Source organism: Aythya fuligula, chromosome 14 (assembly GCF_009819795.1).
Source record: "Aythya fuligula isolate bAytFul2 chromosome 14, bAytFul2.pri, whole genome shotgun sequence".
In the NCBI taxonomy this organism is placed as follows: Eukaryota; Metazoa; Chordata; class Aves; order Anseriformes; family Anatidae; genus Aythya; species Aythya fuligula.
This window is the reverse complement of record NC_045572.1, coordinates 2,345,774-2,372,670: the sequence shown is the minus strand read 5'-3', so window position 1 is coordinate 2,372,670 and position 26,897 is coordinate 2,345,774. Positions and strand designations below refer to the sequence as shown.

At 39.6% G+C, this 26,897-nt stretch overlaps 2 protein-coding genes across 3 annotated transcripts; both read right to left on the bottom strand.

Moving 5' to 3' along the window:
- Positions 1-502: 502 nt before the first annotated feature.
- MAT2B (methionine adenosyltransferase 2B) lies at positions 503-10,176 on the bottom strand. The gene is made up of 7 exons (XM_032196985.1): positions 10,066-10,176; positions 8,102-8,296; positions 7,100-7,214; positions 6,653-6,805; positions 3,975-4,168; positions 2,981-3,094; positions 503-2,515 (listed from the first exon to the last, which is right to left on the bottom strand). Exons 1-7 carry the CDS (start codon positions 10,126-10,128, stop codon positions 2,345-2,347), a joined length of 1,005 nt encoding a protein of 334 aa, XP_032052876.1. The 5' UTR covers positions 10,129-10,176; the 3' UTR covers positions 503-2,344.
- A 3,021-nt stretch (positions 10,177-13,197) lies between these two features.
- On the bottom strand, positions 13,198-26,734 carry HMMR (hyaluronan mediated motility receptor). 2 transcript variants are annotated; one of them, XM_032197206.1, is made up of 17 exons: positions 26,686-26,734; positions 25,169-25,245; positions 24,238-24,318; positions 23,607-23,795; positions 23,223-23,309; positions 22,618-22,718; positions 21,982-22,056; positions 21,015-21,193; positions 20,116-20,264; positions 19,590-19,804; positions 18,881-18,997; positions 18,008-18,166; positions 16,198-16,353; positions 16,001-16,100; positions 15,563-15,739; positions 15,135-15,297; positions 13,198-14,423 (listed from the first exon to the last, which is right to left on the bottom strand). In XM_032197206.1, exons 1-17 carry the CDS (start codon positions 26,723-26,725, stop codon positions 14,404-14,406), a joined length of 2,085 nt encoding a protein of 694 aa, XP_032053097.1. In that variant the 5' UTR covers positions 26,726-26,734; the 3' UTR covers positions 13,198-14,403. The 2 variants fall into 2 exon arrangements, with proteins under 2 accessions (XP_032053097.1, XP_032053098.1); XM_032197207.1 differs by lacking the exon at positions 26,686-26,734 and adding an exon at positions 26,418-26,456.
- Positions 26,735-26,897: the final 163 nt, after the last annotated feature.

Genomic DNA, 26,897 nt, shown 5'->3' with positions numbered 1-26,897 from the left:
AAATGAAACCTGTTATTCAGAATTAGAAATAGCAATACATGGGTTACAGATGGATCTTCAAAATACTCCCAAACTGTTGTAATTAGCCCACTGTGAAAGAAGGGAAAGGTACCATTCCTGATATTATTAATAAACTGGTGTCCAGATGAGAAAAGGAAGGCAGTGTAGTTCTGAATATTCTCTGGAAGATAGTTTCCATGGGACCCAAATGATAACAGCGCAGAGCCGGAATTCCAGAGTAAACCCAAGGTCAGTGCTTGGCAGCACAGCGAATTAAAAAAAGTGAACACAGATTGTAGCACTTTGTCGGATCGGATATATAGGAGAAAGGAGAATATGACCCAGTACACACATACATAAATTATATTGCCTACACCATATTAAAAAGTGTTGTCTGCAATGCTAGTTAGGAAAGTTCCCCAAACCAACCTTTCCTTGCTGTTTGAGCAATTGTACGCTTCAGTAAATAACACAGAAATGATTCTGCAAACAGTTAAGAACATGAGTCCATACTTTTTCATTTATTAACTGCTTCCATGTTTAATATTGTTAATATGTTGTGATTTAAAGGAAAAAAATATATATTACCTCAAATATACATTAGTTGCCCACAAGTGGAGAGGGTGTACTCTGAACCTCCATAATCAAGCACTGAATCACATTCTTTTTCAGACTTGTATTTTCAAAACTGTCTGTAATGTATGTGTACATTAAGTTCCCAAGACAGTGGCACAGTGACAGAGAAACACTTATCTAACCTAATCTACATCTGGAAATAGCTCATTAAATTATAATTACAGAAAGGGCACATGGACATTTCAAGACCTGGAAATATTTATGACTTGGAATAAACAAATCTTGATAGGAAATAAAGAACCAACAACTGTTTCTCATGCTGGCAATATTTATTTACTGTCATTTTGGAAACAGGTTACCATGTGTATATCAGGACTTCAGAGTAAAAACACATCAGGATAATGACCTCTTAATATATGCCAGTTGAAAATTGAAGGACTAAATGTAAAGCTGACTTTTAGAAAACCTGAACTTGGTCTATTTTTGCCCCCCTCCCGCCTTTTTTTTTAAGCTGAACACCCCCACCCCCTCTCCATTACAATCTCAGAAAAATAAATGATCATCAAAATGCAACTTTTCCCAGTTTTACTAATGAACTAATGATCTGCTGGCCACCTCAGAACATTTATATTGTTGATTTTAACACCTTCAGAAGGAAGCTAACCTTTACAAAATATGTTCTTCCTCCACTTTAAGTAGCTACTGTGTCCAACTTAAAGGACTAAATTTAAGCAGATCCAAGATTTGGTTATATTAGACTACTGTAGTTTTATCATTGCAGTGCAAACATTCAACATATGCACTTGGCTGTTCCAGAATGAGCTGCATCAGTGCAAGATCTGAGAGTCTGTGCAAAAGAAGCTGCAGTGCTATAAACTCTTGAAAATACCTTTCCTCTCTTCTCTCACATGTATTGACTAGCAACATCTTCCTCCAGCTAAATTTCACCAATCCCATATACTATTGAAATAAGAGAGAGATGAAGATATTTCATGCTTTTATACAAAAAGCAAATACCCCCCCCCCAAAAAAAAATCCTCCTTTAATACCCATCCCCAAAACAAAGGTCAGAGCTATTTCTTCCCCACCCTCCCAATCCTCTTCTAGCTTTTTTAAGTCACCATTAGAACTAGTGCATTCAACTTGCTGTAGAAATATGAAGCTGCAGGCATTGTAATAACAGAACACTTGGAAAATATTTCAAGCATAAAAACTACACTTGATAACTGCAAAAATAAAGTCTCACTTTTTTTTAAAAAACATTTTGATCCAAGCTCTAGCAAAACAAACATTTAACAATTCCTGCTTCAGTTTACTTTCAGAGTAACGCCACCTTCAGAAATTAAAAACAAGTAACTCAGATTTTTGGTGATAAAGTAACTGACCATACCTTTTAATGACGTGAAATGGTATATACAACAATGGCACAGACCTTAAGCATCAACAACTTATGTCAGCCAAAAAGAAGTTCACAAGTCATCTGAGTAGTTCTTAGCATCAAAGAGTACTGATTACTAAGAACCATAATCTGCTAGGAATAGACATTAAGATACACTGGGATGAATGGAAGGAGAGATCCACAACATTGTACAGGCTCAGTTTTTGTCACTGAACTTTTTTTAGGCTAACAACTTCACTAGTGCAAGACCGTACGTTTACCTGATTAAATGAAACGCATAAGTGTCACAATTTAAGAACACTCATACAAAACTATTTTTTTCTTTTAAAAAAGTGCCACATACCATACTTTTACTAAAAAAAATACAAACTAATGGAAGACTGTCTGCCTCCATCTCTTGTCAACAAGGAACGGCCAAAGTGATTCCTTGATTCCAGCTCGAAATGGTGTTCTCTGACCAATCCCCAGCATCTCCAGCTTGGAGCAGTCTAGCTGAGCATTCCTTGGACGGAGGGCTCCCATAACTGGACAATCAGTAATCTAAAAAATAAATAAAAAACACATCACAAAACAGAAATGAAAAAAATGTATTATTTTATATGTTCATTTAGACGTTTCATTCATAGCTTTCTATATGGGTCATTTCCTCTGCTCCCTTCAACAATGCTATGTGCTCATTTTTTTGTGACTGTAGTTACAAGGTAAAAAAAAAAATGTGCTTAAAAAAAAAAAAAAAAAAAAAAAAGGCTTTACTCATTACTAAGGACAACTATAGAACTATTCTGCAGAAACACTATCACACTGCATACAGCTCACCAGCTAGGTAATTTTCATAATCCAGCAAGTTAAAGTAGCATCCTCAGCAATAAATCTGCTATGCTAAACACACTCATCTAGATTGTCCCACAGAAGTTTACTTGCAGAACCACTGTGAGACTGTTAACCTACTACTTGAAACGATAAAGCACATCCCTCTTTCTACAGGTTCAACAACACATCACTTACTGGTCTTAAGTGGCTGCTGGGAAGGTTGAAAGCGTCTGCAATTGCGCATGCCATTTCATACTTGGTCATCTGTTCATTGCCAGACCAGTGAAATGTTCCTTTTACGGATGGGTCCTAGGAGGAAACAGTAAGCACAGGTGAAAAAATGCAGCTACCCTCCAGACTAATTCCTGTGCAGAATAAGCTTCCAGCAGGAGCCCATCCTGAGAGGCACTTCACAGCATTGCACTTTTCTGGGGACAACTCACCTTCAAGCACACCTGTCTAGGGATTGAGCCTGAAAATGTGTTACATTTATTTGGCCGGACTTTTCGAAGACAGTTTATATTTGGTAGAATTAACATAAAGGAAAGGAGCCAACCAACCAAAGTTAAACTGCTGACGAAGAACTCTGCTGTTGTATACTGTTCACTTAATTCAAGAAAAAATGCAGAAGACACCACTCACATTCTGCATGTTAAACTTGAAACCACGTAACAGTCCTGTCAGAGAGACTGACAGCACCACATCCACAATGTGTTTTTTTCATTTTTATTATTTTGCAAAGATGGCAGCCTTAAGATGCGGTGCTGAATAAATGCAATGAAGTATTTAAGTCCAGTGGTCTATCTTCTGTCGTTTCAATGTTCTTAATACAGTAATCAGTAGAATCTTTGAAAGTACTTTCAACCTCCGTGATTTTTTTTGATCAAAAGGGATAATTTGTAGAAGGCAGTGAATATATTTCTCTCCTGTATACTTGAAGAGATGTGACAGTTTTGAGAACAATCTGTTCTGTTATTTCACCCACTTTTGTTCCAAATATCAGAGCACCTGCACACACTGTCACGTAACAAAAACATACTGCAATATTACAGACAGACAGACAGTTCTTTCCTCCCTCCCAGTGTTTCAGAACTACAAAGAATAAGGCAGGTTAGATGCAGGTCTCAGTTTTTCAGAAAGAACTGGAACTGGTTTTACACTGAAGAGGCTTGTTTATTTAAATTCTTACCAGCATTCTTTTCTCTGCTAGTTGTCTGCAAACAGTTGCTACATCCTTAACGTTAGTAGGAAATCTTTGTTGCCAATGATCCATGTTGGCAGATTTATTACTGAACTGCACTTTATCAAACATAACAGTCACAGCGCTTTCCTCCAGTCTTTCTACCTCTCCATACAGGACAGGAATCCTAAGTACTGCAGCACCTAAAAAAAGAGTATTAAAAAGAGTATTAACAGTGCTTAGAAAAGGTATAAATGCTCTAGCAAAACCTGAAAGATGCTTTGGAAGCCTCAAGAATCATGTTGGTGATATTAATTGCTTTTTCCTTTTAATTTGTATGTGCTTAACATTTGTCCTCTGAATATGATTTTGAATTTAGCTCAGTTAAAACACTTCTTTACAAACACTAAGTTCACATATGCTCATTGTCATTTATGCCATTGATTTTCACAGTGTTAACAAGCTTTACTTAACGCTGCAAGCCTGTTTGAGTTAGGGAAAAACAAAGTGGAACTATGCAGTTACTCCAACATTCCCCATCTTCTCTTAGTAAAAGCAGGAACAAAAATTCCCACCATCTACAGTATTCAGGCATCAGACAAATCTATGTCACCTGGCATGCAGAAACCACTTGCATAAAGGAGGATACTCAGGCTATTATACAGCAGAAAAAGATAGGAACCTTGGAAGCAATAAGAAACATCACACATAAGGGGCAAATGCACAGAATAACTCAGTAAGTAATATTAGATGCCAAGACAGTGAATTGAGAAATTAAAGTAAGTGTAAACAAGTGCTAAGGGATGGACACCTAATGATGGAAAGCATCATACAGTTGTGTTAATAACACTAGAAAGATCTTTTGGCAAAAATTTCCAGAAGGGTAAGACATGGATTAATAGTAATGCACATTTTTTTTTGTTGTTAAAACAAACAAACAAACAAACAAAAACAACACAGCACACACTCTCTGTGAGTCACATAGAAGTAAAGAACTTAGAAAACAAAAACAAATACAATAAAAAAACCATGACATTGATTTCCTGCTGCTCTAGAAATACTTGTTGAGTGAATAACAGTGTTCTTCCTTACTTTAAATACTACTGAAGATATTTGAAAAGAGAATTGTCAAGCAGTGTTCATTAGCTAAGTAAAAGACCTTCCTTTTGTTCTCAGCTAGAGGCTTGAAACAAACATCAGCTTCATTACCCATAGTTCTATAAACCTACTGGACCTTTTTAGTTTTATATGCATGAATACTGAATATAACTTATTTCCCCTCCTAAGCAAACTAAAACATGTTTAAAAAGATACACAAAACCCAACTAATTAAACTTAAATAACTAGTGGGGATCACTGTATTACACAACAGAAATGAATAGGGAAATAAACATCTTCATATAACCACAGACATTTGATAGACTGGAAGCTATCAGTACAGTAATATCAACTTAGTGGCTAGAAAACTATTATGTGTAAAGTAGGTGTTTATGAAACATAATTGATGTTTCCAAGCATCTTACTAGGCACCATCTCAAAATGCTTTCTGCTAATACCACTGCTACTACCCACTAATGCTCGATCGTTCACGCTCAAAAAGGTTATGAAACAAAATTGCAACGTTGAACTGGGGGAAAGGATCTAGCAAGAAACCCACACGTACTTGAATTTGTTGCATCTTATCTTCATTACCAATCTAGAAGAGGGAGCAAACAGCGTCATAGTCAAACTCAGATTATATTTACTTATTGAAAGACTGTCATGCTAATTTATCAATTGGTCAATCTTGTGGTTAAATAGGGCAGACTCAGAATGACAGTACCACATTCACTTATCAGAAGCCTCTTTTACAGATGCATTGACATCTTCAAATTTCCTGAGGAAACAGGAGTGTAAACTGACAACATACTATCTAAAAACAGTCAAGCCTCTCTTACAAGAGCTAAATTTTACATACAAGGGAATATGTTCAGTCCTAAGATTTCTTCCTTGATGAAGCAGAACTTTAAAAAGTATGTTTCTGCATTTTGAGTGTTAGTTTTCATTAAGATTTATATCAAAAATAATCCAAGATGTTGCTTAAAATCAAAGTTACTAACCCTTTAGAAAGTTGTAATACTAGGAATCTAATGCATGTGGCAAGCAATGCATGTGGTGCGTAGAAATAAAACGGAAAGTCTTATGTAAAGAAAGCACAACAGGAAATTGGCAAGAAAAACAGAAGAGTACATGTAAAAGCAAAAGCATATGTTGATTTTGTCTGTATTATTGTTTTATGAAAAGTCTGTTTTTCCCTTTGAAGTGAGCACACATTCAGAACAATTGCAATGCTTCCCCCCTCAGTAACAGCAGCTATGAGTCAAGTATGGCAACGTTTCTGCTATTACAACATATTCTTGATATGTTTTATTTAGAAATAGTTGATTCACATCACACAAACTCTGGTGGATGTCCATCAGTAGAGACAAGGAAGACAAAGGAGAACAGCACAAGTACAAAATAAAGAGTTAGTCAACCTGTAAGTAGCAGAAATGCCTGATGAGCAAGGAGACTGACTCCTTGTCACACTGTTTTCCAACTCTGTTGTCAACAGTTTCACAACTTCATCACTGACGAAGTTGTATGTTAGCTTAATCAACTCCTAAGTAAAAATAGAAATCATGAAAAATGAACAAGTGTATTCTTACCATCATTATTCTCCAGGACTGCCTTTTCACCCTCCAGTTTGGTTTTACCATACAAATTCAGGGGATTTGGTATATCAGTCTCTTTATAAGGAGGGTTTGTTCCATCAAATACGTAGTCTGTACTAATGTAGATGAGAAATGCTCCAATTCCAGCTAGAAGGAAAACATTTGTAAGCATTATTTTAATGCACGCCTTCCTTGAAGTCTTAATTGAAGTTTAAGCAAATCTCCAGAAGACCTCATCTCCTAGCCCCATTCATTGCCTCTGTTTGTCTTTTCACGGATTCTTCACCTAAGATCACATAAGCTAGTCTTACGGAAAGTGCGACTGACACTGGTAGCAGAAACAACTGCTTCAGAACTTCAAGCAACTTATTCATTTGTGCATCAGCATAAATAAATGCAGTAGTCTAACAAGAAAACAAATCCATGAGACAGTCTCCTTACCTGCTTCTTTTGCTAGGTTCCCTGAAGCAGCCACATTGAGCTGAGAAGCAGCATCTGGTTGGCTTTCTACAACATCTGGCCGTCTCTCAGCAGCACAATGCACTATAACATGAGGCTGGAAATCAAAGAAAAATTTTGAACAAACATCCTCAAGAAGCTGCAGTTCCATCCTAACTGGAGAGATCCACTCCCTCAGGCAAACAGGCATTTTACTAAGCTGTAAGAAGTAATAAAAGTTGTATTGTTTTTAATCATTGCAATCTGAGGAGCATGTTTTCCTTAGGAAGCAAAACCACCAAGCTGCTTCAAGGTTTCACATCAGAATACCAAAGCTTTGACCATTAATTTTGCAACCACGACCTTCAGTATCTTCTATCTTACAGAATACCAAGGCTGTCTTATTTTTTTCTTCAACAGTGTAATAACATAAAATAGGGGAAAATGCAACACCTCACGTATGTAATTAAAATAGTTGGATTAAGTCTTTTTGGATAAACTATTTACCCATGGATTATTTGACATACCAAAACTATTAACAAGATATTTTTTAGAGTGGCACCCTACATCATGCTCTTCAGGTTTTATATATTCCTGTTGCAAGTTGGAGTGAAAGGACTGTGTACTCCTTGCCCTACTGCACGCTCAACAAGCCACAGCTGCTGTATTCTAGTGTTCTTCAACTTCAAAAGAACTACTTCGTGTTACTGGGTTAACAACTCACGTTTATCTTTTCCTTTAAACCACCCACGTGAGTGTACTGACACATACATCTGTCACCTGCATTCTCTCTGTGGTGACTGCAGAGGAGTTCGGAACTGTTTGCACCTACAGAGCAAACCCTGCTCCAGATAGCTCAGGCATGACAGCTGTATCCTATTTCAGGGCTCTGCTAATGCATTAGTTCCACCAAAGCCACATGACCCGAGTATCACAACAGCACTGCCAGCTCACTGCTAGACATATCAAGTACTGCTCATACTTGTACCTGCTCCCAAAACTCACCTGAAAATCACGGATAATCTCATGAACTGCGACAGAGTCGAGAAGATTAATCTGTTCAAATTTAGGCTGAGCTCTTCTGTATCCACAGCCAACTGCATTCCAATTATTTTGATTGAATTCTTTAAACACTGCTCTGCCGAGAAGTCCCGTAGCACCAGTAATTAAAACTCGTCTACTGGGAATATCGACATCTTCCTAGGGAAATGAGAACAGGACAAGGTTGCCTTCTAATGTTATTTAGTCGTTTTGCTTGTTTTCTGTCGCCTTTCTTATAAAGTTAGCAAGATTGCACCAAGTGCTACTGTATTCATTAGCTTTCCTTGTGATGCAAGTGTTTTGACTGGAGCGTCTCATGGAACACAACCATCCGGGAGCACTGATACCGTACTGAGCCAAGTACTTACACATAGTCTTGAAGATGCTGAAAATAAAATTCAAATAGGAAACTTCTTCCACAAGAAGTGGGGGAAACAAACCAAACAAACAACACAGACAAACTCAAAGGGCAGAATTTAAATTTCACTCAGAATCTGATAACGTTATTAAACTTGAAATAGAAGAGAGAACTTCTTTTGAACATGGACCTGAATCTTTCAGATTTAGGGTCCACATCCTACAGTAAATTATTTTGGACTGTGCCTGTAAAAAGCCCCAACAATACACTGCACCGTGGGCCTACACATTTGAAGACATATTTTAATATTAAATGCAGCACTAATTCATCAGCAACCGACACACTGGTTTAATATCCAAACAAAAATACAGCTCTCTAATCTTTGTTTTACTACATGCTTGTGGAAATGATGTGATCGTTTCAACTCTCCATCCATACTGCTAACTCAAGCTTCGCTTCAGCCACAGCACGTTTCAGTGCTTGAGATGGGCGTGCACATGAATCTGCAAAGTTCATTCCTCTCCACCACCACTCACTCGATCCTCAAGCTCTCAAGAAAACAAACACCAGATTCCCAGCGGTCTGTGCAACCTTTACTTCCACGTTTTACTTCTGCATTAGTCATTGAACAAGAGCCTGCCAACAACAATAAAAATGTGCTTATATGTCAATACTGAAGAAAGCTGCAGGTGTACAGAACTTCTACATCTTGGATCTTCCAAGCACGTTATATGCAGACAGCTTGTGATAACTGATGATATTTTTGTAAACACTGTCTTACTACGCAGCTGTAACATTTCAGCCCCTTCTGAGCCCTCTCACATTTCCAGCACCGTAACCCACCACTGCCTGCTGGTCACGGCACGGGGCTCCTGCCCTCGGCCCTGCACGTTTGAACACTTTTGCTCCACAAAGGCCAATGCAGAGGTGTGCTACGGAGCTGGGCCTAGTCCAAAGCAACTGCTGACAGCACATCACATGTATTTTCTTTAAGGCTGTGGACAAAGGATGACTTATTCCCGCAAGTTACATGTAAAATTAGTAACTTTTATGTGGACTGTTTCCTGAAAGGGACAAACTACAGAAAACCCTGTTTAAAAAATCACTTTTATGTTTACAGTGAATTCAGCCTCACGATGCCAGTTGCGTGATTGTTCCTTAAAGCTGCCCGCGTCGGTCTGCACCGGGTGAGCGCAGGAGGGCCCCGATTCCCGGCTGCGTTTCGCACCCCCGAGCCTGGCAGGACAGACCACCGGCACCTGGCACGGGCAGCGCCTGCCCCCAGTAACCAAAGGCCGGCGGCGGAAAGGCGACGCGCACCCTGGTTTAATCGCCAGGACGGCTCCAGGCAGGATCGGTGCCCACAGCCGAGCCGCGGCTCTCCGGGAGCAGCCGGTGGCAGCCTCACGAGTGCTGGGATAGCCCCGGCCCCCGGCGCTGCTCGCAGGACACCGCCCCGCGCCGCGAGGAGCCCGTCCCGGCCCAGCCGGCGGCAGGAGGCCGCGCCCCGCCGCCCGGCACCTCCCGGGGCAGGGAGCGCCCCGCCGAGCCCCCCCCCGGCCCCGCGCACCTCCACCAGCTGGCAGCAGCCGGGCACGAAGCGGATCCGCAGCTCCTTCTCGCCGCCCACCATGGCGGGGCCCGGCGCGGCCCCGGCCCGGGCCTGCTCCTGTCGCCGCCCCGCAGCACGCCCCGAGGGGCCGCCCCGCGCATGCGCCGCCCGGCCCCGAGCGGCCCCAAGGGAGCGGGCGGCGGAGGGGGCGCGGGAGGGGCCGGGCGGGCTCGGGCCGCCCCCGCCGCGGTACCTGCTGAACGCGGGCCCGGCCGACGGGATTAAAAGCAGCGGGGGCGGTTCAGGAGTTCATAAACAGCTTCTACCACAGCAATTAAGTTATTAAAAATATCAGATGATTAAACGTGAATCCTATATGAACGATCATGACGTACAGCAAACCAACAACTACAGGAGAACAGCAGAGCTATAACAACGCTTCAGCTGATTCCTCCCTTCTTGAAGGGGAAAGATTTTTTTCCCTTGTAATGAACTGTAAATAGATATTTATTCCCTTTCGGCTATCTCAGAATTTCATTCACAGTATCACTCATTCACAACTTGAAATGCAGAAGGGATGTGAAATGCCAAATTGTACAGCAATGCCAAGGAAACATCCGAACCACACCCCTTCCGCCCTATAAACACTGCCATACTTCGCGTTTTCGAAAAAAGTAGAAATAAATTCTACTTTCCAGACTTAGATCGAGATGAAAATAGGAAAACATATTAAGCCCCTAAGTCTCAAGCTATTGCTATAAATTCGTCAGTAAAATACCTTCAGCTTTGTCACCACTATACCTGCTACAAAAACTATATGCAATTTGTAAACTATATTTTGTTATAAATAACCTTAATTTGCACTGTATTCACTATTTTTTTCTAGTTTATTTTATTAGTTTTAATTATAGATATATTTATTTTGTGGAAAACGGCTTCCTTGGAGTAGTGGAATCAAAAATTGCCAATAGTCCGTATCAGTCATACCAGCATAATGCATCCCTGGATAACTGGAATGTACCATTCATAATTTAACATTTCAGGCTGTAATTGCAGGAAAAACAACTAATTTTCCCTCATTCTGCCTAGATTTTGTAACCAAAGTGTGGCAGCAAACTTCTAATGTAAATCTCCAGATTCTTACCTGATCCATTTCCACCAGCATTTCAGGCATTGCCTCAAACTGTAGGAGGAATTTCTAGTCTAGGCAATCAATGCCTGTTCAACAGTTCATTCGTGCCTTTGTCTGCTTTTGCCTGCAGAGAGCACGTGGACTGAAAGAAGCTGTAGCTCAGATGACCTTTGAAACCCAAATGCTAATCCAAGCCCTAGATCACGTGTGGTTCTGAATCCCGTTAAGCTTGGTTTTATTCCCAGTGGTACCATTTGAAAGGTGCAATATGAACTTCAATTTTGACTTCATAGTAGCCGGCATGAGCAAGTGCAACCATTGTGTGCATAAATTTATTCCAAGCACTGGCACTGAGCCTCATGCCATTTTCTTTGTATGGGAAACAGGAGGTGGGCTCTAATGAGGTCAGCCAGACTGAGGATTCTGGCGCTCTTCATCTTAAATGTAGGCAAAGTTGAACCCAAATCTTGCTACAATACTGAGAGACACGATCAGAGAATAAGTTCTTGTTACACATTGCTTTCAGTAAAAAACAGAATAAGGTATATGCCACAACATGAAATTAATGAATTCTTACAGCGACAGCTCAAGTCAGTTAAACAACTGGAAAATGGGTGGTTGATCACAAATATATTGCACATGCATGAAACAAGCAATACCCCTTTAACTGAAGCTGACAAAGCTTTCCAGAAAAAGCTTCTTTTAAAAAACAAAAACAAAACAAAACCAGGGAAGCTAACAAAGCTTTTCAGCTTTCCCCCCACCATCTCTCACAAACCTGCTCTATGCTATTTATTCATATTCTAACATTAAAGCAAAATCTGACAATGCTGTAAGGATGGTGTAATTATTTCTGAGTTGCCCTATTATTTTTATTAGTGTAAAACATTAAGAAGGATTTAAAATGGACTTTAGCAAAACTCCCAATTAAGGTAGAAAGTTCTAATCATTAAGGCTGTGTGAAAGAAGTATGTAGACAGGCATAAAAGCATACTTCTGTGATACTTGCAGTATTTTGCTTCACTTAGTGTTCTTTCACCCATTGCCCAACTCTTGCTAACTTTCTGCTATTTGACATGTTCTGCATCAGTAAGGTTCAGTTGAAAGTGTACATGAATTCAGTGCCATCATGTATGTTTGAGCTTTGGAGAGCCTTTGTTTAACATTCGTTCTTAATCTTTCATGTAATACAAGATTAGTTTACACATTTAAAAACACCTGGAACTCTTAATGTCTTTTTTTGGTCAAAAAGGTGTTTCATCAGATTTTTTGCATTCTGATTTATGAACAGTGTTTTTTTTCCTTAAAAACACCCTTAGGAGAAGAACACCAATGCAAGCGTTCAACTGTCAGCAACCTTGCTTAAGAGCATGCAATCTTGAGACAAAAACACCAGTATAATAGCAGTCAAGTGTTACAAGTGAAAATACAAGACCACAAGTTTTGTTGTTGTTGTTTTATATTTTTTTTTGTTGTTGTTGTTAGTATGGATTTTTCCCCTTGCCTTGTTACTCTTTGCTCTGTTGTTCACTCAGTCAAGTTTGGTCTAACCAACTGTTCATTTTACAACCACTGGCTGCTGGATGTAAATGACTGTGTAACATTAGGCTTTCCACAAAGACCAGGTTCTCATCAAATGAGTCAGTAAGACTAAGCTCTCTTTCTTGCATAGTTGTCTTTCATCCCACTTGCATCTTTCAGACAACTAAAGCAGCTAACTTTATCATTTTCTCCATATGGAGAGAGAACTCTAGTCTTCTTAAATTATTACAGTAAGTTCCTCATTAAAATGCCTCTCTCTACTTCAGCCAACCCCATAAATTGAACACTAAGTATTTCTCAAATCAAACAGCTCATCTTCAGAAGCACAAGTAAACACACAAAGATGGCATTAATGTACAAGAACCACCAATTTATTTCTTCAGACTTAGAAAGCATTTTCAGTATTTCATTTCTCCAGTATTACTGTAAGCGACATGCTAAGCTTTGTATATTTTCTCTTTGCAGCACATGTATACAAAATATTAGTATATGCAATTAGTAAAAACACAGCTCATGTTTCACTTGAGTTCCAGTATTTATTTTTTATTAACAGAAATTCACCAGAAATAACAGAGTAAAAGAATTGCAAGCTGTATATATTGTACAGTTCAGATAAATCATTTCTTCTGTACAGTTCAAGAATTACATTGTCTTTCAGACAAGCCTGATATTAAGTTTTGTTGTGAAGATTTAAGATTAGAACACTAGGTCGCTTAGAGGGTAATTTTATGTTGCTTTTCTGAACCACTGGTTTAAGAAGGAAATGAAAAAAAAACTCGTTTAAAATGTTTATTCTGCTAAAACATTCTTAATTTTAGATGCAGTTCAACAGATTCCTTCCATCTTGTCAAAATCCAAGTCTATAAAAATGAATGCGTAGTGGGCATCCTCCCACCCAATTAAAAAAAAGGTTCTGTTGATATTCCTGTCCACATAACATTGATCAGGTAAGACAGCTGGCTGCAACAGCTATGACTATTTAAGAATCCAGTGAGCACAACATTGGTAAAACAGATTTCCCTTAAGACCTTGATCTTAGCTATGGGATGCAAAGAGATTCACATAGACAAGGCAGACCAAGTCTGACCTGGAAATCCTCTTCCGGAGATCAATAGTTGCATTATCTAGCCCCAGGAAAGAAATCAGCATGTCCTGAATACAAATTAAAAAAAAAATCCAAACCAACCATACAATATAACTTTTTACATCTGACCTGTATTACGTAGGCCACAAAGGAGAGAGTCTCTGGAAAGTGCTCCTGTCATTGCTATCAAAGCAACTATAATCAGCAAAATTAATTTAACATGGAACTGAAAAAATTAGGTACAAAATAACATCATACATGAATGCAGGTTTTGTTATCCTTTTCGCCTAATTATTATTCACCTTTTCTGAACTTAAGTTGCGCTGTTAGAAAAACAAACTAAGCAGCTTCTGTGTCCAAGATTGCGAGGATGTTACTGGGAGTCTAGAACATGCAGCCCTCTGTGGCCTCCAATTTGAGGATAACCAAGTGTAGTTTTTCTAAAAATAGGCTGTTCTATATCACTTCTCAAGTAATCATGCTAATACATATAACATACAGCACCCAATTTTACCTTGAACAAATAGTCTGTTGAAATCTTCTGTATTACTTAAGTTTATTGATGATGTAAAATATTTTTCTTCATAGCAAGAAAAGATTACTCTTGTTTTCTATTACCTGCAATGCAAAAACATTACTAAGTTTGGATTTTGCACTACTGCTCCCTCGCATTTAACAACTATTTGTGTGCTGGGGGAAAGGAAGGCATTAGATTGCACATAACAGGCAAGACCAGAACTTCAGACACTGGAATACATTCTGAAGCAAAGGTCTGCTCAAGATCTGTATCCTTCCCCATCTCCATGTGGAATCTTCCACATTCACCTGCAGCAGGCTTTTTGCTTCCTACCTGTATACCTACAGCAGTGTAAGGTCCTGCAAGTACCAACTAAAAAAACAGGGCTCAATCCTCTAAGTCACCTTTACCCTTATTGCCGTTGCAGGAGATACTGACTACCACTGGATTAGCTACAACAGGTAAACTGTATGAGAAATCAGTGGGTGATACACAGCCACAAAACAAGGTTCACATCTTACAATCTCATGCAAAACAGTTGGGTCCATAACCCACTCCTCCACATTAAACACACTTTCTGTTGTCTGACCCAACAAACAGCCGTTTCAGCTGGCATTAAAACAGGGCTGGGAAATGCAATGGCCAAAAGTACACTGGAAATACCCCACAGCTGTAGCCTCCCAACACATGCTGTAAAACACAGGAGATGCTATCTCCTTCCTTCCCTAAGTGAAGCAGACTATGCAAGACTGCCGTATGTTCTTTGGATAAGTTAAAGAGATACAAGGACACAGATGAATGTCCATGCTTACCTTCTTTCAAAGGAGTTCTTGGAGAAATATTTTCCTTGCTGCCATGCTGGAAAGCTTTGGAAGGATCAAACCGCCTAATGCCCTGAATTGCACAGAGTTGCTCCTGAAGATCCCTGTTTGCTTGCTTTTGTTTTGCTAGCAGTGCACGCAGTTTGGAGACATCCTAAGGAAAACAATCCTTAGAAGTTAGATTAAGAACAAGAGAAAAGATCACCCTGTATACCACGTATCTAGTCCTCACTAAAACAGATTATCTTGCTGTTCTGGAACTGGTGGTTCATTCTAGCCTAGCACACACAAGGAATTTAAGAACCACAGAAAACAAGTAGCTTGCAGAGTTAGTCTGTAAGTAGTTAGAAAACTCAGCAAATAAACAAAAAGAATTAAGTAAATGAATTTCCAATTTCTAACATTACAATTAGACAAACCTGTTTCAAGTGGGTGTTCTCCTCCTTCAACTTCATAACATGCTTGATTTTTTGTTTCTGGTTCTGGTGGCCAAGTAGTTTCGCATATGCATCACTTAGTTTATTCAGTTCTTCTTGGGTTGCACCATGCTCACTTAAGAGAGCATTCTTCTCTGCTTCAAACGCATCTAGCTGGCGCTGAAATACATAGTACATTTTTTATTTTTCTTTTTAAGTCTAACTTTTTTTTTTTTTTTAAAAGCTGACTGAGATCTACAGAGAACGATTGTTTTGGGAAGTGACATAGCTGGATGAAGGGACGGTAACTTAGGAAATGATAACAAGGTGAATGCTGTAGAATGGGAGATAGCATGTTTATTTCTCAAGAGAAAAACTTGAGTCAATGTGCTAATAAAGTCTGAAGTCAACACCGTAATAAACATCTATTTCTTCACATACCTGAAAAGGCTTAGTTTTGTTATGCAACTCTTCATATAGATTACGCCAAGTCTTTATCTCTTCTTTTAAGCTAGAGGTCATATCTTCACTTACGGTTTTCCTAAGAAGCAAAAAATAGAATTTCAGCTCTCAGCATTTCTTCACAATAAAACGGGTGTGCTACAATACCCACCCAAGTTTAATTTCTGAAAAGTCACCTTGATCTTTGATCTGCTTCAAGTTTTTTTTGTAGATCTTCAGTTTGCTCTTTCAGTTTTTCCTGAAGCTTAGTAATTTGTGCAAGGCAAGATTCTCTTGTTCTCTCTGCTTCTGCTTCTTTCAGTGCAAGCTTTGTCTGGGCTTCTAAAAGCATCCTGAGGAAAACATCAACCATCCATAATGAACCATCCCTAACTTTTTTTTATTTTATTATTTACACTAGTAATTAATATTAAAATACGAGTAACCATGTTTGAAAATCTGTTACTTGAACTGAAATGAAGGTTTGTGCTAACAGTACCGTAAGAGAACATAGTACAGAAAACAATCAAGTTCAAGATGTGGTTTAACTTCTATGAAGAAGCAGTGCTTTCAAAGTAAGGAAGTCTCGTGTTTCTTATTTGCGGCTGTTTAATACTAGCAGCTCTTAATGGAAGGTACTCCAGTAGGCTTTTCATGCAGAAGTTTGCTCAAGCAGAAGCTAGCCAAGATCATTCAGTGTGGATGACCTCAAGGGTTCACAAATTTTACATCTAAAATGTTGACTTCCCTCTCTTACCTAAGCTATTTATTTTTATCATCTAGGTGGAGACTAAATCCATCCCCCTGCCACACTCTACAGTAGGCATCTAAAAACAGAAAATAGCTCTTAGCTGCTTTTCTTTTAACAACTGTAATAGAAACTGGAAGAAATATCAAACAAGCAAGGAGAAAATAAAGGACATCATCTTAAAACCAAAGGTGCTTTAAAATAAGCTGCAGTAAGCTGTAATTCTTTTTTGGACTGTCTTAACATCCTGGCTATAGGTGAATGAAACAGCAGAAGCATTAGAGACATTTTCTAAGTCAGCAAAGCGTTATGACAGATGGGGAGATCAGAAATGGCTCAACTTAGTTTGGCCAAAAAAAGGGTTTTAACGCAGTTGCATGTGAATGGTTGACACATTCAACTGCTGAAAACATTAGAGCATAGTTGCAGACTTAAAACCAACTTCAGCTTTGGAAGCTAGCTAGTGATGACACTCAGAGAAGCAGGGAAGGAAATTTAGTGGACACACAATATACTCCATAATGCAGCACGTGTACAGGCAGTTGCCTCAGTTGCTTGATAATGGCAGTTGTACACTGGGACCATTTATGACCCAATTCCCTCATTTCCTCCCATCACTTGCCCACAACAGGGAGCTTGCACATGGTCTGCCACACTGAGCTCAAAGGAGAACATGCACCACTAAGCTGCTGTTACCTGCTCAGAGAAACATATCCACAATACTGCCCAAAGACAACTGCTGGCTCTACTACTTTTTAGCTGCACTGTGATGTTGCATATTAGGAAGAGGGCAGATTTTTGTTTACTTCACTGCAGTGCGTTAATTTGAGGACTGTTAATCAGCATCTGCTTGTGAGCAGAACTTGAGATAACAGACATTATTCAGGAGAGTGGCAGATGGTTAGATCTGAATTAAATATGTTTATATGCCCCTGTGGATCTTACTAGTTCATGGAACAGTCATTATAATTAATATGTCTCATAAAAACAATATTCCAACAGAATTCGGTAAAGATTTTCCTTTACCTGCGTTCCACCTAAAGGAAAATTTGCAAGCAATTAATTGAATCAATTAGTTTTCTAATACATACAATCCTAACGTATTTCGTCTATCAACATTTTCAACCTTCTGCATAGGGAAAAAGGAAGATATGTACAGTTACATCAAATGCTAATATTATTTGATAGAGCACCATGCTAAGTTCTAGTTAAGAAGGTAAGCTTCAGCTGGCTTAAGGAAATGTTTGTCAGCCCAATACCTTGCATATTCTTCTTTTGCTTTGTCTTTAGCATACTCTGCTTCCTGAAGCAGCTGTAGATTATCTTGGCTTGTTTTTTTTAGTTCAGCAATTTGTTCTTGCAGAGATGTATTCTCCACTTTAAGGCTGCATATTTCTTCAGCTATTGTCTTCTTGTAGCTAGTATGATAGTGCAAATAAGAAAATACTTGTTACTTTAAAAGAATTCAGATTAACCAGTTCAGGCCCCATGAGAGCAATCCAAACTCAAGCTGCAAAGGCATAAAAGATTTTCTAATCCATTAAGCCATAAGCAGCAAACTATGGCATATTCTGTGATACGTTTAACATTTCTACCTAGATATGAAAACACTTCCTATAAAAACAACTATATCTGAAGGATGCCCGATACTTCAGGTTTGCCTTACATTCTTAAAAATAACAGTATCAATATTAATATACTACAATTTGAATATTGTGACAACAAAGATCCGCAAGAACTGTAGGACAATCATCAGTTTTGAGCCTGAACAGCAGGACTTACTGCAAGATATTTTAATGTACAGAGACCATCTTTACTAGTTACAACTCTCATTGAGTATCAAGAGCACTTGGGTATTCCACTTGGTTGCATTTTAGAAGAAACATCCACAGCTTCCTCAGCAAGATTACATAGTTTGTCATTACACTTGACTAATACTCAAAAGGAATAAATAACATTTCTCAATGCTATCAAAAAAAAAAAAAAAAAAAAAAAAAAAACACACAAAAACGCTGTAATATCACACCAGCTGTCATATACAATGTGAAGTACTAAGGCAGAAGAATAAAGAGCATACGTTGTTATAGTTTCAGAGATCATTGCTGCCAGACATCTTAATGGAACTTAAATACCTTTCAAACTCAGCAAGAGTCTTTCCAAGTTTACACAATGTGTTGCTATGCTCTTCCTGGATTTGCCGAACCGCACTGCTGTGCATTTCGTTGATTTGCTCCAACTCAGCATTCTTCCTAAAATAAAAATGCAACACTCCATGCCTGAATGTGTTACCTGTTACAGAAGGCTGGTAGCAGCAGCAGCAATACTTGCATACTGACAAATCAGTAACGTCACTGCCACAACTTTTCATGTATTAAAGCACCATCTTCATAGCAAACAAAGACTTCACCCACCCCTTAATTTCCAAGTTATCTTATGTGTGGAATAGATTTAATAGTTGCTAGTAAGATTTCAATACATGAAAGTTAAAAACAACTTGCTTGAAAAACCTATTCTAGGGATTGCCTTCTCCAGAACATAAATACCAATAAAAGAAATCCATGCAGCTTATTCTTCCCAATAACTTCACATTACTACAGTACTGGCATGTCAGACAACTCTCAGCATACTAATTAAACAGCTTTAAATAACATAATTTAAAAGTTATTTAAATCATTCAGCTAGATTGCTTCTAACTGCTGCCATTAATCAAAACCCAGCAAGAAATACATTCCGATGTGTTCAGGTTTCTTTAAAACCTGAATTAGACTTAAAAGCTTTGCTTATGCTGCTGATTTAACATGTTTTCCTTCCAAAACTGTAAACTGAGATTACTTCACTAACCCTTTCAACTTTACTTCCATCTGTGCAAGTTCAAGAGTTTTAGATTTGGTTTCTTGTTCCAACCACTTCACCAACTTCTCAGCTTTCTTCTCCTTAGCATGCAATTTATTCAGCTCATTCATTGCAACCTTCATCTCTTCTTCCAAGAGGTGTCTCTCACTTGTTACCTCATCTTGAAAATCTAGTAACCTCTGCTGGATAGATGCAGACAGCTCCTGTGGGCCGGAATATAACTGATTTTAAAATTACCAGAAGTTTTCTAGATATTGAAGGCTACTTTGCAATGCTCAAACGTTATAGCACCACAGTAAGAGCAAATTTATGGAAGAAGCAGAACTACTATCATGCCACTTTGATTCTTATAAGACATGGTATCACACAGTTTTTGCTGGCCAGCATCCATTTCTACATCCCACAGATTAAACCATTATTAGTATAGCAACTCTATGTTTAACCAAAATCAGAACATTCAGTCCCAGGCATTGGGATTAGAATATTTTTAGACTAATTTTAAGTCTGTATTTACCTTCTCTTGCTGCAGCTGAGAGAGAATCTCCTCCTGCTTCTCAAGCAGTTTTTGGTGTTCTTGTTCTTCTAAGCTGATTTTTTTTTTCAGATCTTCTATTTCAGCATTCATACTCAGGATTTTTCGCCTGCTCTCAGAAGACTCTTTTTCTGCATAGAGCAATTGTCAGTATAACAGGTAGTGCCTTCTCTACCTTCAAAGAAATACAGCACCTTTTCTTCATAGTACTTTAATTCTAATTCATCCTAACTTTAAAGTTAGACATAGGAAAACAAAAACCCTCATCTTTTACTTGCCCAGGAACTCACCAAGAATCCCACTTCAAATAATGTTTTAAGGGATAGGACTTTTAAGGGAAGTGATATTTTATCTTTGGTTCAATGAATTAGCTTTTATCAAAACAACTAGGAATGGGGACAGCTATGGCTGAGGAAAAGCTTCTGAATGATTCCCTCAAAGATGGGCTGGTGGAGATAGGAGAGGGGAAGGGGAGAATAGGGCAGGGCTGAAGGTTTCCTGGACGCACAGTACTTCAATGAACTAGTGCATAAACCTCTAACAATGTATTACAGCAATATAGCACTGATTCTCAAGGAAGATTATGGAACAAGTCATTTGTGTTCAACTTTCAGATTAAAGCCTAGCATGCAAACAACTTTGAATTCTGTAGTGCCTACCTTAGTATACCTCCATGGAAATATAAATTGAGACTGGACAGAGGTGTTTCCAAGGAGTTTTCCCATATACATGTAATTATTGGCAAGCTGTTCTCAGTTGGAGCTTAGAGAGCTGACTTAGTTTTGAACCCACACAGACATTTTAAACAAACCCATTAGAGATGCTTTAGGATGTATAAGTGAGCCCAACTATGTGAACAGCAAAAAGGCACTACCAATTACCTTTTTCTTGTTCAAGCAACTCACACCTTTCATTAAGTTCTCTGATCAGCATACATGATTCGTCCTCTTTTGTTTTGAGTGTATCAGTCAGGATCTTGATGTCTTGGTCTTTCTTTATCAATGTCTCTTTCATCTGGGCAGCATCTAGTTTGTATTTCTCTACAGTTTCTGCAATACTACTGTAGAAGAAAATTCAGGTATTTGTTAACACTAAGTTTCATTTTTAAGCTTACACTTCAGCACAAAGGAGAAATTCTTCAAATACTTAGTACAGGTGGTTTTCGACAGAAAAGCAGCCTTCAGCTAGTGTTCCAGATAAGTTTTTGCGCACTAAGACAGGTTACTTAAAATCAAACGCAATTGATTTCAAAATGGATGTTTTAAGAAAAACCTAGATGGTCACACAACCTAAAATGGTTTTGTATTTTCACCACATCCTGAACTAGGTACACTTGACTATGAAAACTGGTTAGTGTTTCTGTTAGTGCTGTTACAAAGCACTGGACTGATAATTTTTACTATCAGACTATGCTCTTCTCAAGCGAAAGCAACACGGATCAACTCTTGAACGAAAACCAGAATATTACAAAGTCCACTGGAGGTTAAAACTGTTTTTACAAGTGAGTGCTCAAAGGCATTACTGCCAGTAATTTAGAGGAAAACAAGTCTAGCTTGATTTATGAGTTTAAATAAATCATGTTAGAAAACTGATTTCAGGACTGATACAAAACTTGTCCATAATACTGCTTAGCCCACAAAAGTGCAGTCATTTAGAAAGGTAATTAAAATATTACCTTCTGACTCCTTCCTATTATCTGGAAAAAGGTCAGATTCCCCTTCCCACCCATTCATTTCAATACTATTAAACATAATTGTTGCCAAGCTTCTACTTCATCCGGCAAGAACAAGCCTTAGTTTTACTGCCCTCTTAACTTACCAGTCTAATCTAAGAACAATTTGTTTTTACCTGAGCTCTGTGATATATTCCAAGAGTTTTTCAGTGTCAAACTTGTCTTCAGCTTTCTCTCTCTCCGTAGCAGATCTAAAAATCAAGAAGCTTTCATGATGGATGTATTGAAACACTTCAGAGCTATTTATAAGCTATTTGTTTACAGATAAGCAAGTACAAACAAATTGTTTGACCACAACTTAAGAGTAACATATTCTTTCTGTAATCCAGTGTGGCTGACAAACTCATATTGACTCTAAGAGGTGATTCTATGATCTTCTGCTCTTTATTCCGTATGGTCTTCTCATTTGCACTAAAGATATTGTGAACTACCTTCCACCATGAACAAATATACTAGAGGGGCTGCATGAGCTAGACAAATCATCATTGCTTCCCACTGTGAACTGCAGTACCTGTGTTATTAGCTTTGTGTATTTCAACTTAATGTAAAACATCGACTCATATTCAAGTACTAGGATTTTAGGTAAGAGCAGAAGGCCCTTGAGTGTAAGGAAAACTTGCCAGTGCTGAGCTTCTTTCCATCAAGTTCATTCCAGGCCTTTATCTCCCCTGAAGCCATATGCTTGCTGGGAGTATGTGCAGCTAAGCCCAGATACATTGCCGTCTAAGTGCATTTCCTACATTACCACTTACAGTTTTTCTTTTAACTCTGCTACTTTTCCTTTTGAATGCTCTAGATTCCTTTGCACCTCCTGCAGCTTCATTTCCATGTCTTCCTGTTTTGCAAGTGCAGTCTAAAAAAACAAACAAAACCAAAAATAAGTCCATTGTCTAAGACAAAGATGAACTGAAATTAATTCATAACCAGGGTTTAATTACAGTACTTGCTACTACGCTAAATGTGACTCCTATATTCAAATTATCCACCTGCAAAGATATTAACATTTGTTAAAATTACAGACAATAACCACCCAAATAAACCATGTCTAAGCTTCAAACCACATTTCCAACCACTGGTTTTCAATTATATTAACAGTCTGACCAACAGACTGATACTGTTACAGAAGTATTTCTAGGCTTCCTTCCTCAGTCTTACTTACTCAGAGATACTTTACATCAACAGCAAAAACAAGATTTGTTGTTTGATCTTTCTTTCATAATTCCACTGAGCAAAAAGTAGAAGAAACTACAGAATTGAGGATCGAAACTGAGCATGATCTGTGGGAACGCTGCAAGCCCTTCATTAAAAAGTTCCTGAACAGCTCAGTTATTATCCCGTGCAGTGCAAGGCAGCTTACTTTTTCCTTAGCATCCCTCTTGTTTCTGAGCTTCATTAACTCCATACACAGGCTGCTCATTTTCTTCTGCACACCATCTTCACACAGCTTATTAGAAATAAACAGCAAATCAATAAGCATAACAGTTTCATATGGATCATTCTTCAGGCTGTCAAAAGAGCATCCCCCTACCACCCACACCTCTGATGATCTCTGTCTGTCCTGGACAGCAATGTTAGCCAGTCCAGCTCTGTCTTTAGAAAAACACGCAGTACCTCAAGATGTGTTCTATACCTGTGGCCATGAAGGGGCACAGGGAATGTATCAACAGGCAAGTTCCCTCTTCACCAGGGAACTCAGTAACATCAAAGTCAAAGCAAATAAGTGATATATTCATTTGAATACCTTAGATTTTAGTAGTTCATTGGTTCTTGTTAGTTCCAGAAGCTGTTTTTTCAGGCAAGCAACATTTGCCAAAAGAGATGTTTTCTCCTGAACTGCAGCACTCAGCTTAGCTTCAATCTTAGCAAAATCCTCATCCAGAGCCCGAAGTTTTTTATCCTGCTCTCCACGCTCTCTCACTAATGCACGAATCTACAACATAACAGGTATTCTTTTTTATTTAATGATATAACTTTTATTAAATAATCACTAAGCCATGCCTTTTGTTTTCCTAGAAAGGCTGAGTATCTAAACTGTATTGACTTCCATTCAGAACACGCATCTTAAAGTTTGTCATTCACAGAAAAGGACATGAGACAATCACAATTCCATATTGTTAAATGCCATAGATTTGCAGTCCTAAATCTCAACTGAATTATTTTGCGCTACTGAGCCAAATATATTTCAGTAAAAAGTTAGAATAGGCTTTGCTTTAACTTGTGAGAGAAGAAAACTCTCCTCCTTGGCTGTGGAATAGAAAGGCATAGTGTGCTATCTGAGACAAACGGAACATAGATTAGTAGTAAGCTTATTGTTTTGATTATGGGAAGCAGTAAACATATTCCAGAATTGCACACACACAATGTATTCATACCTCCTTCTCCAGTGTCTTCTGTTTCTTCTTCTCTTTCATGAGTATGAGATCTTTTCTAGGCTTCAGACTCCCACTAACCGGCTTTTTAAAACAAACTTATTAGAAATATTTAACTGATTTCTCGCTGCATATTAATTTAACATTAGAGTTCAGCATAACAGTAGGCAACACTGTTAAAGACACACACAATAATCAAAAACAAATGTCTCTCTCCTGCAGATCAGCCAGATTAGAGTCAGTTTTACCACTGTACTGTTGTGTAAACATTACCATGAACGGACAGCTCAAGGCCTTTGTGACAGGAAGGAGACTGAGAAAACCTGAGACATACACATCCCCTGAATTCAATAAAAACACTTTAACCTCTTAAGTTCAGCCTAACCTTAAAGTTCTGCTTTGTTTGCCTAACTTCCTCCTATATCATGAGTACTAGTAAACTCAATTACTAAGTCAGGGTTACCATTCAACTCATTAACCCATTTATTTCCTTGCATATTGCACTGAGAACCTGTATATACAGTGTTGTCCCCTCCTTGTTTCTTTTAGCACTGTGTTTATGCTCTGGCCTGTACACCATAGAAAAGCAACAGAAACAAGATCTCACATAGAAGCATCTGCACCACAATTACAAGGTAAGAGAAAAAAAAATAACCCCCAAACCACAAACCCATAGCAACCTACATTAAAGCAAGCTTCGTAAAGCCACCCAACACACCACTCAGTAGTCCCCAGTAATCATCATATGATCCCAAAGAAAGCTAATCCATTTCCCTTCTTTGCGACTAAGGAATCCACACAAAATCACGTGTTCCATACATAGTTCACCAAGATAGGTTAATGGCAATTGTACAAAGGGACTAGGTGATTTAACTAGTTGCAGGGATGTTGAACCAGAATTCATAGGGCTACAGATACCACAGAAGAGTCTTACCATTGATCCAAAAGATCCACATCCCCCTCCAGTTACAGAGGTAGGTGCATTCTTCTCGCTGTTCTGATTTGTCTCACCTGCAGAAGGATGTAGAAAAGAACAGTGAAGGAAAGCGTTGGGCGTGCACATGGTGAGAGAAGTTTCACCAAGCTAGACAAAGTCAACTGATTTCCTATACAAAGGACAGAACGCTATCTGCTTATAAAACTACTTGCCTAACAACTTAAGGCCAGCTATTTTCCTACTGTCATCAAGCAATTCAGTATTAGTCAGCAGGGCACTTGACAAGGTTCAGAGGCAGACTATCTGATGACAGCCTGTTTTGAGAATTCAGCTTCTGCCAAGTTCTCCACCACCATCCAGATTCATGCTGCCAGTTTTCAGTTGAGGAGTATCTTACATCTTAACAAACCATGAGAACGTCACTAAAAGCAAAGTGTCCTGGTTTCAGCTAGGATAGAGTTAATTTTCCTCCTAGTAGCTATTAGGGTGTTTTGGATTACTAATATGTTTTGGATTAGGATGAGAAGAGTGCTGATAACCTGCTGATATTTTAGTTGTTGCAGAGCAGTGCTTGCACCAAGCCAAGGATGTTTCAGCTTCTCACTCTGTCCTGCCAACGGGCAGGCTGGGGGTGCAGCAAGAGCTGGGAGGGGACAGACTCAGGACAGGTGACCCAAACTGGCCACAGGGGTATTCCATCCCATCTGGGGTCATGCTGAACAGTATATAGGGGTGGCTGGCTGGGGTGGGGGGGCTGGGCTGCTAGGGGTTAGGCTGGGCATCAGTCAGTGGGTGGTGAGCAATTGCATCGTGCATCACTTGTTTCTTACACATTATTATTATTATTTTCCTGTCTTAATAAACCGTTTTTATCTCAACTCACAAGCTTCACTTTCCCGTTTATCTCCCAGAGAGGGAGGGGGGAGGGTGAGCAAACGGCTGTGTGGTGTTTAGCTGCCGGCCGAGTTAAACCACAACACAAAGCTCATGAAGTACTTGAATCATACGTTTGAACTCCTGATTAACAGAAATTACATATAAAATCGTTATAGAAAAAAAAACTCCAATAGACATGTTGTTGCCGCTCTAGTTGAGATGCAGGATAGGCAACGAGTCCCATTACCAAAGCAAAGCAAGTAATATTGTTTTAAAAAAGCACAAAGCAGGAACAGCGTGGCAGCACGAACAAACGCAGCTGTCAGAGGCGTTATGCCACCCGCTCCGCACGGCCTTAGGGACTACTCACCCTCCTGCCTCCCAGCCCGGCGATGCATTTCGGAGGACAGCGCACGCCCCGCGGCCGCTGAGGCCTCGCCACGGGATCCCGGCTGCGGGCCGCGAGCTGGAGCTGCCGCGCACACAACAGCCACGGGTCACGAGGGGAACGGCTGAGGCCGGTAACCCCCAGCCCCACCTCGGTCAAGCTCCCGCCCCCCCTCGCCCTCCCCGTGCCCAGGCAGAGAGGCGAAGGCCGCGGTTTCCCCTCAGAGCCCCCCCTCCCCCCCGCCCCGTACCACAACCGCCGCGCCGCGGGGCCGCTCCACGCGAGGCCATGGCGGCAGCCGCCGGCCGCGCCGCGATTCGAATGGGGCCAACGGCCGCGCGCCGCGGGGAGCCAATCGCCTCCCCCCGCTGCCAGCGCCGGCGGCCAATCGGCGCGCTCCGAGCGGAACGCGCGCGTCACCCGCCGCGGGGCGAGACGGGCGGCGCGCGTGCGCCGTGCCCC

What these genes read in the sequence shown, in the direction of transcription:
- HMMR (XM_032197206.1), bottom strand. Translation starts at nt 26,725, where the DNA reads ATGGCCTCGCGTGGAGCGGCCCCGCGGCGCGGCGGTTGTG. An exon ending in CCCGCGGCGCGGCGGTTGTG is followed by an intron (nt 25,246 to 26,685) that starts GTACGGGGCGGG and finishes ATCCTTCTGCAG; the next exon opens with GTGAGACAAATCAGAACAGC. An exon ending in AGAGGGATGCTAAGGAAAAA is followed by an intron (nt 22,719 to 23,222) that starts GTAAGCTGCCTT and finishes TTGTTTTTTTAG; the next exon opens with ACTGCACTTGCAAAACAGGA.
- MAT2B (XM_032196985.1), bottom strand. Translation starts at nt 10,128, where the DNA reads ATGGTGGGCGGCGAGAAGGAGCTGCGGATCCGCTTCGTGCCCGGCTGC. An exon ending in GCTGCTGCCAGCTGGTGGAG is followed by an intron (nt 8,297 to 10,065) that starts GTGCGCGGGGCC and finishes TCATTTCCCTAG; the next exon opens with GAAGATGTCGATATTCCCAG. An exon ending in CCAGCAGCCACTTAAGACCA is followed by an intron (nt 2,516 to 2,980) that starts GTAAGTGATGTG and finishes TTTATTTTTTAG; the next exon opens with ATTACTGATTGTCCAGTTAT.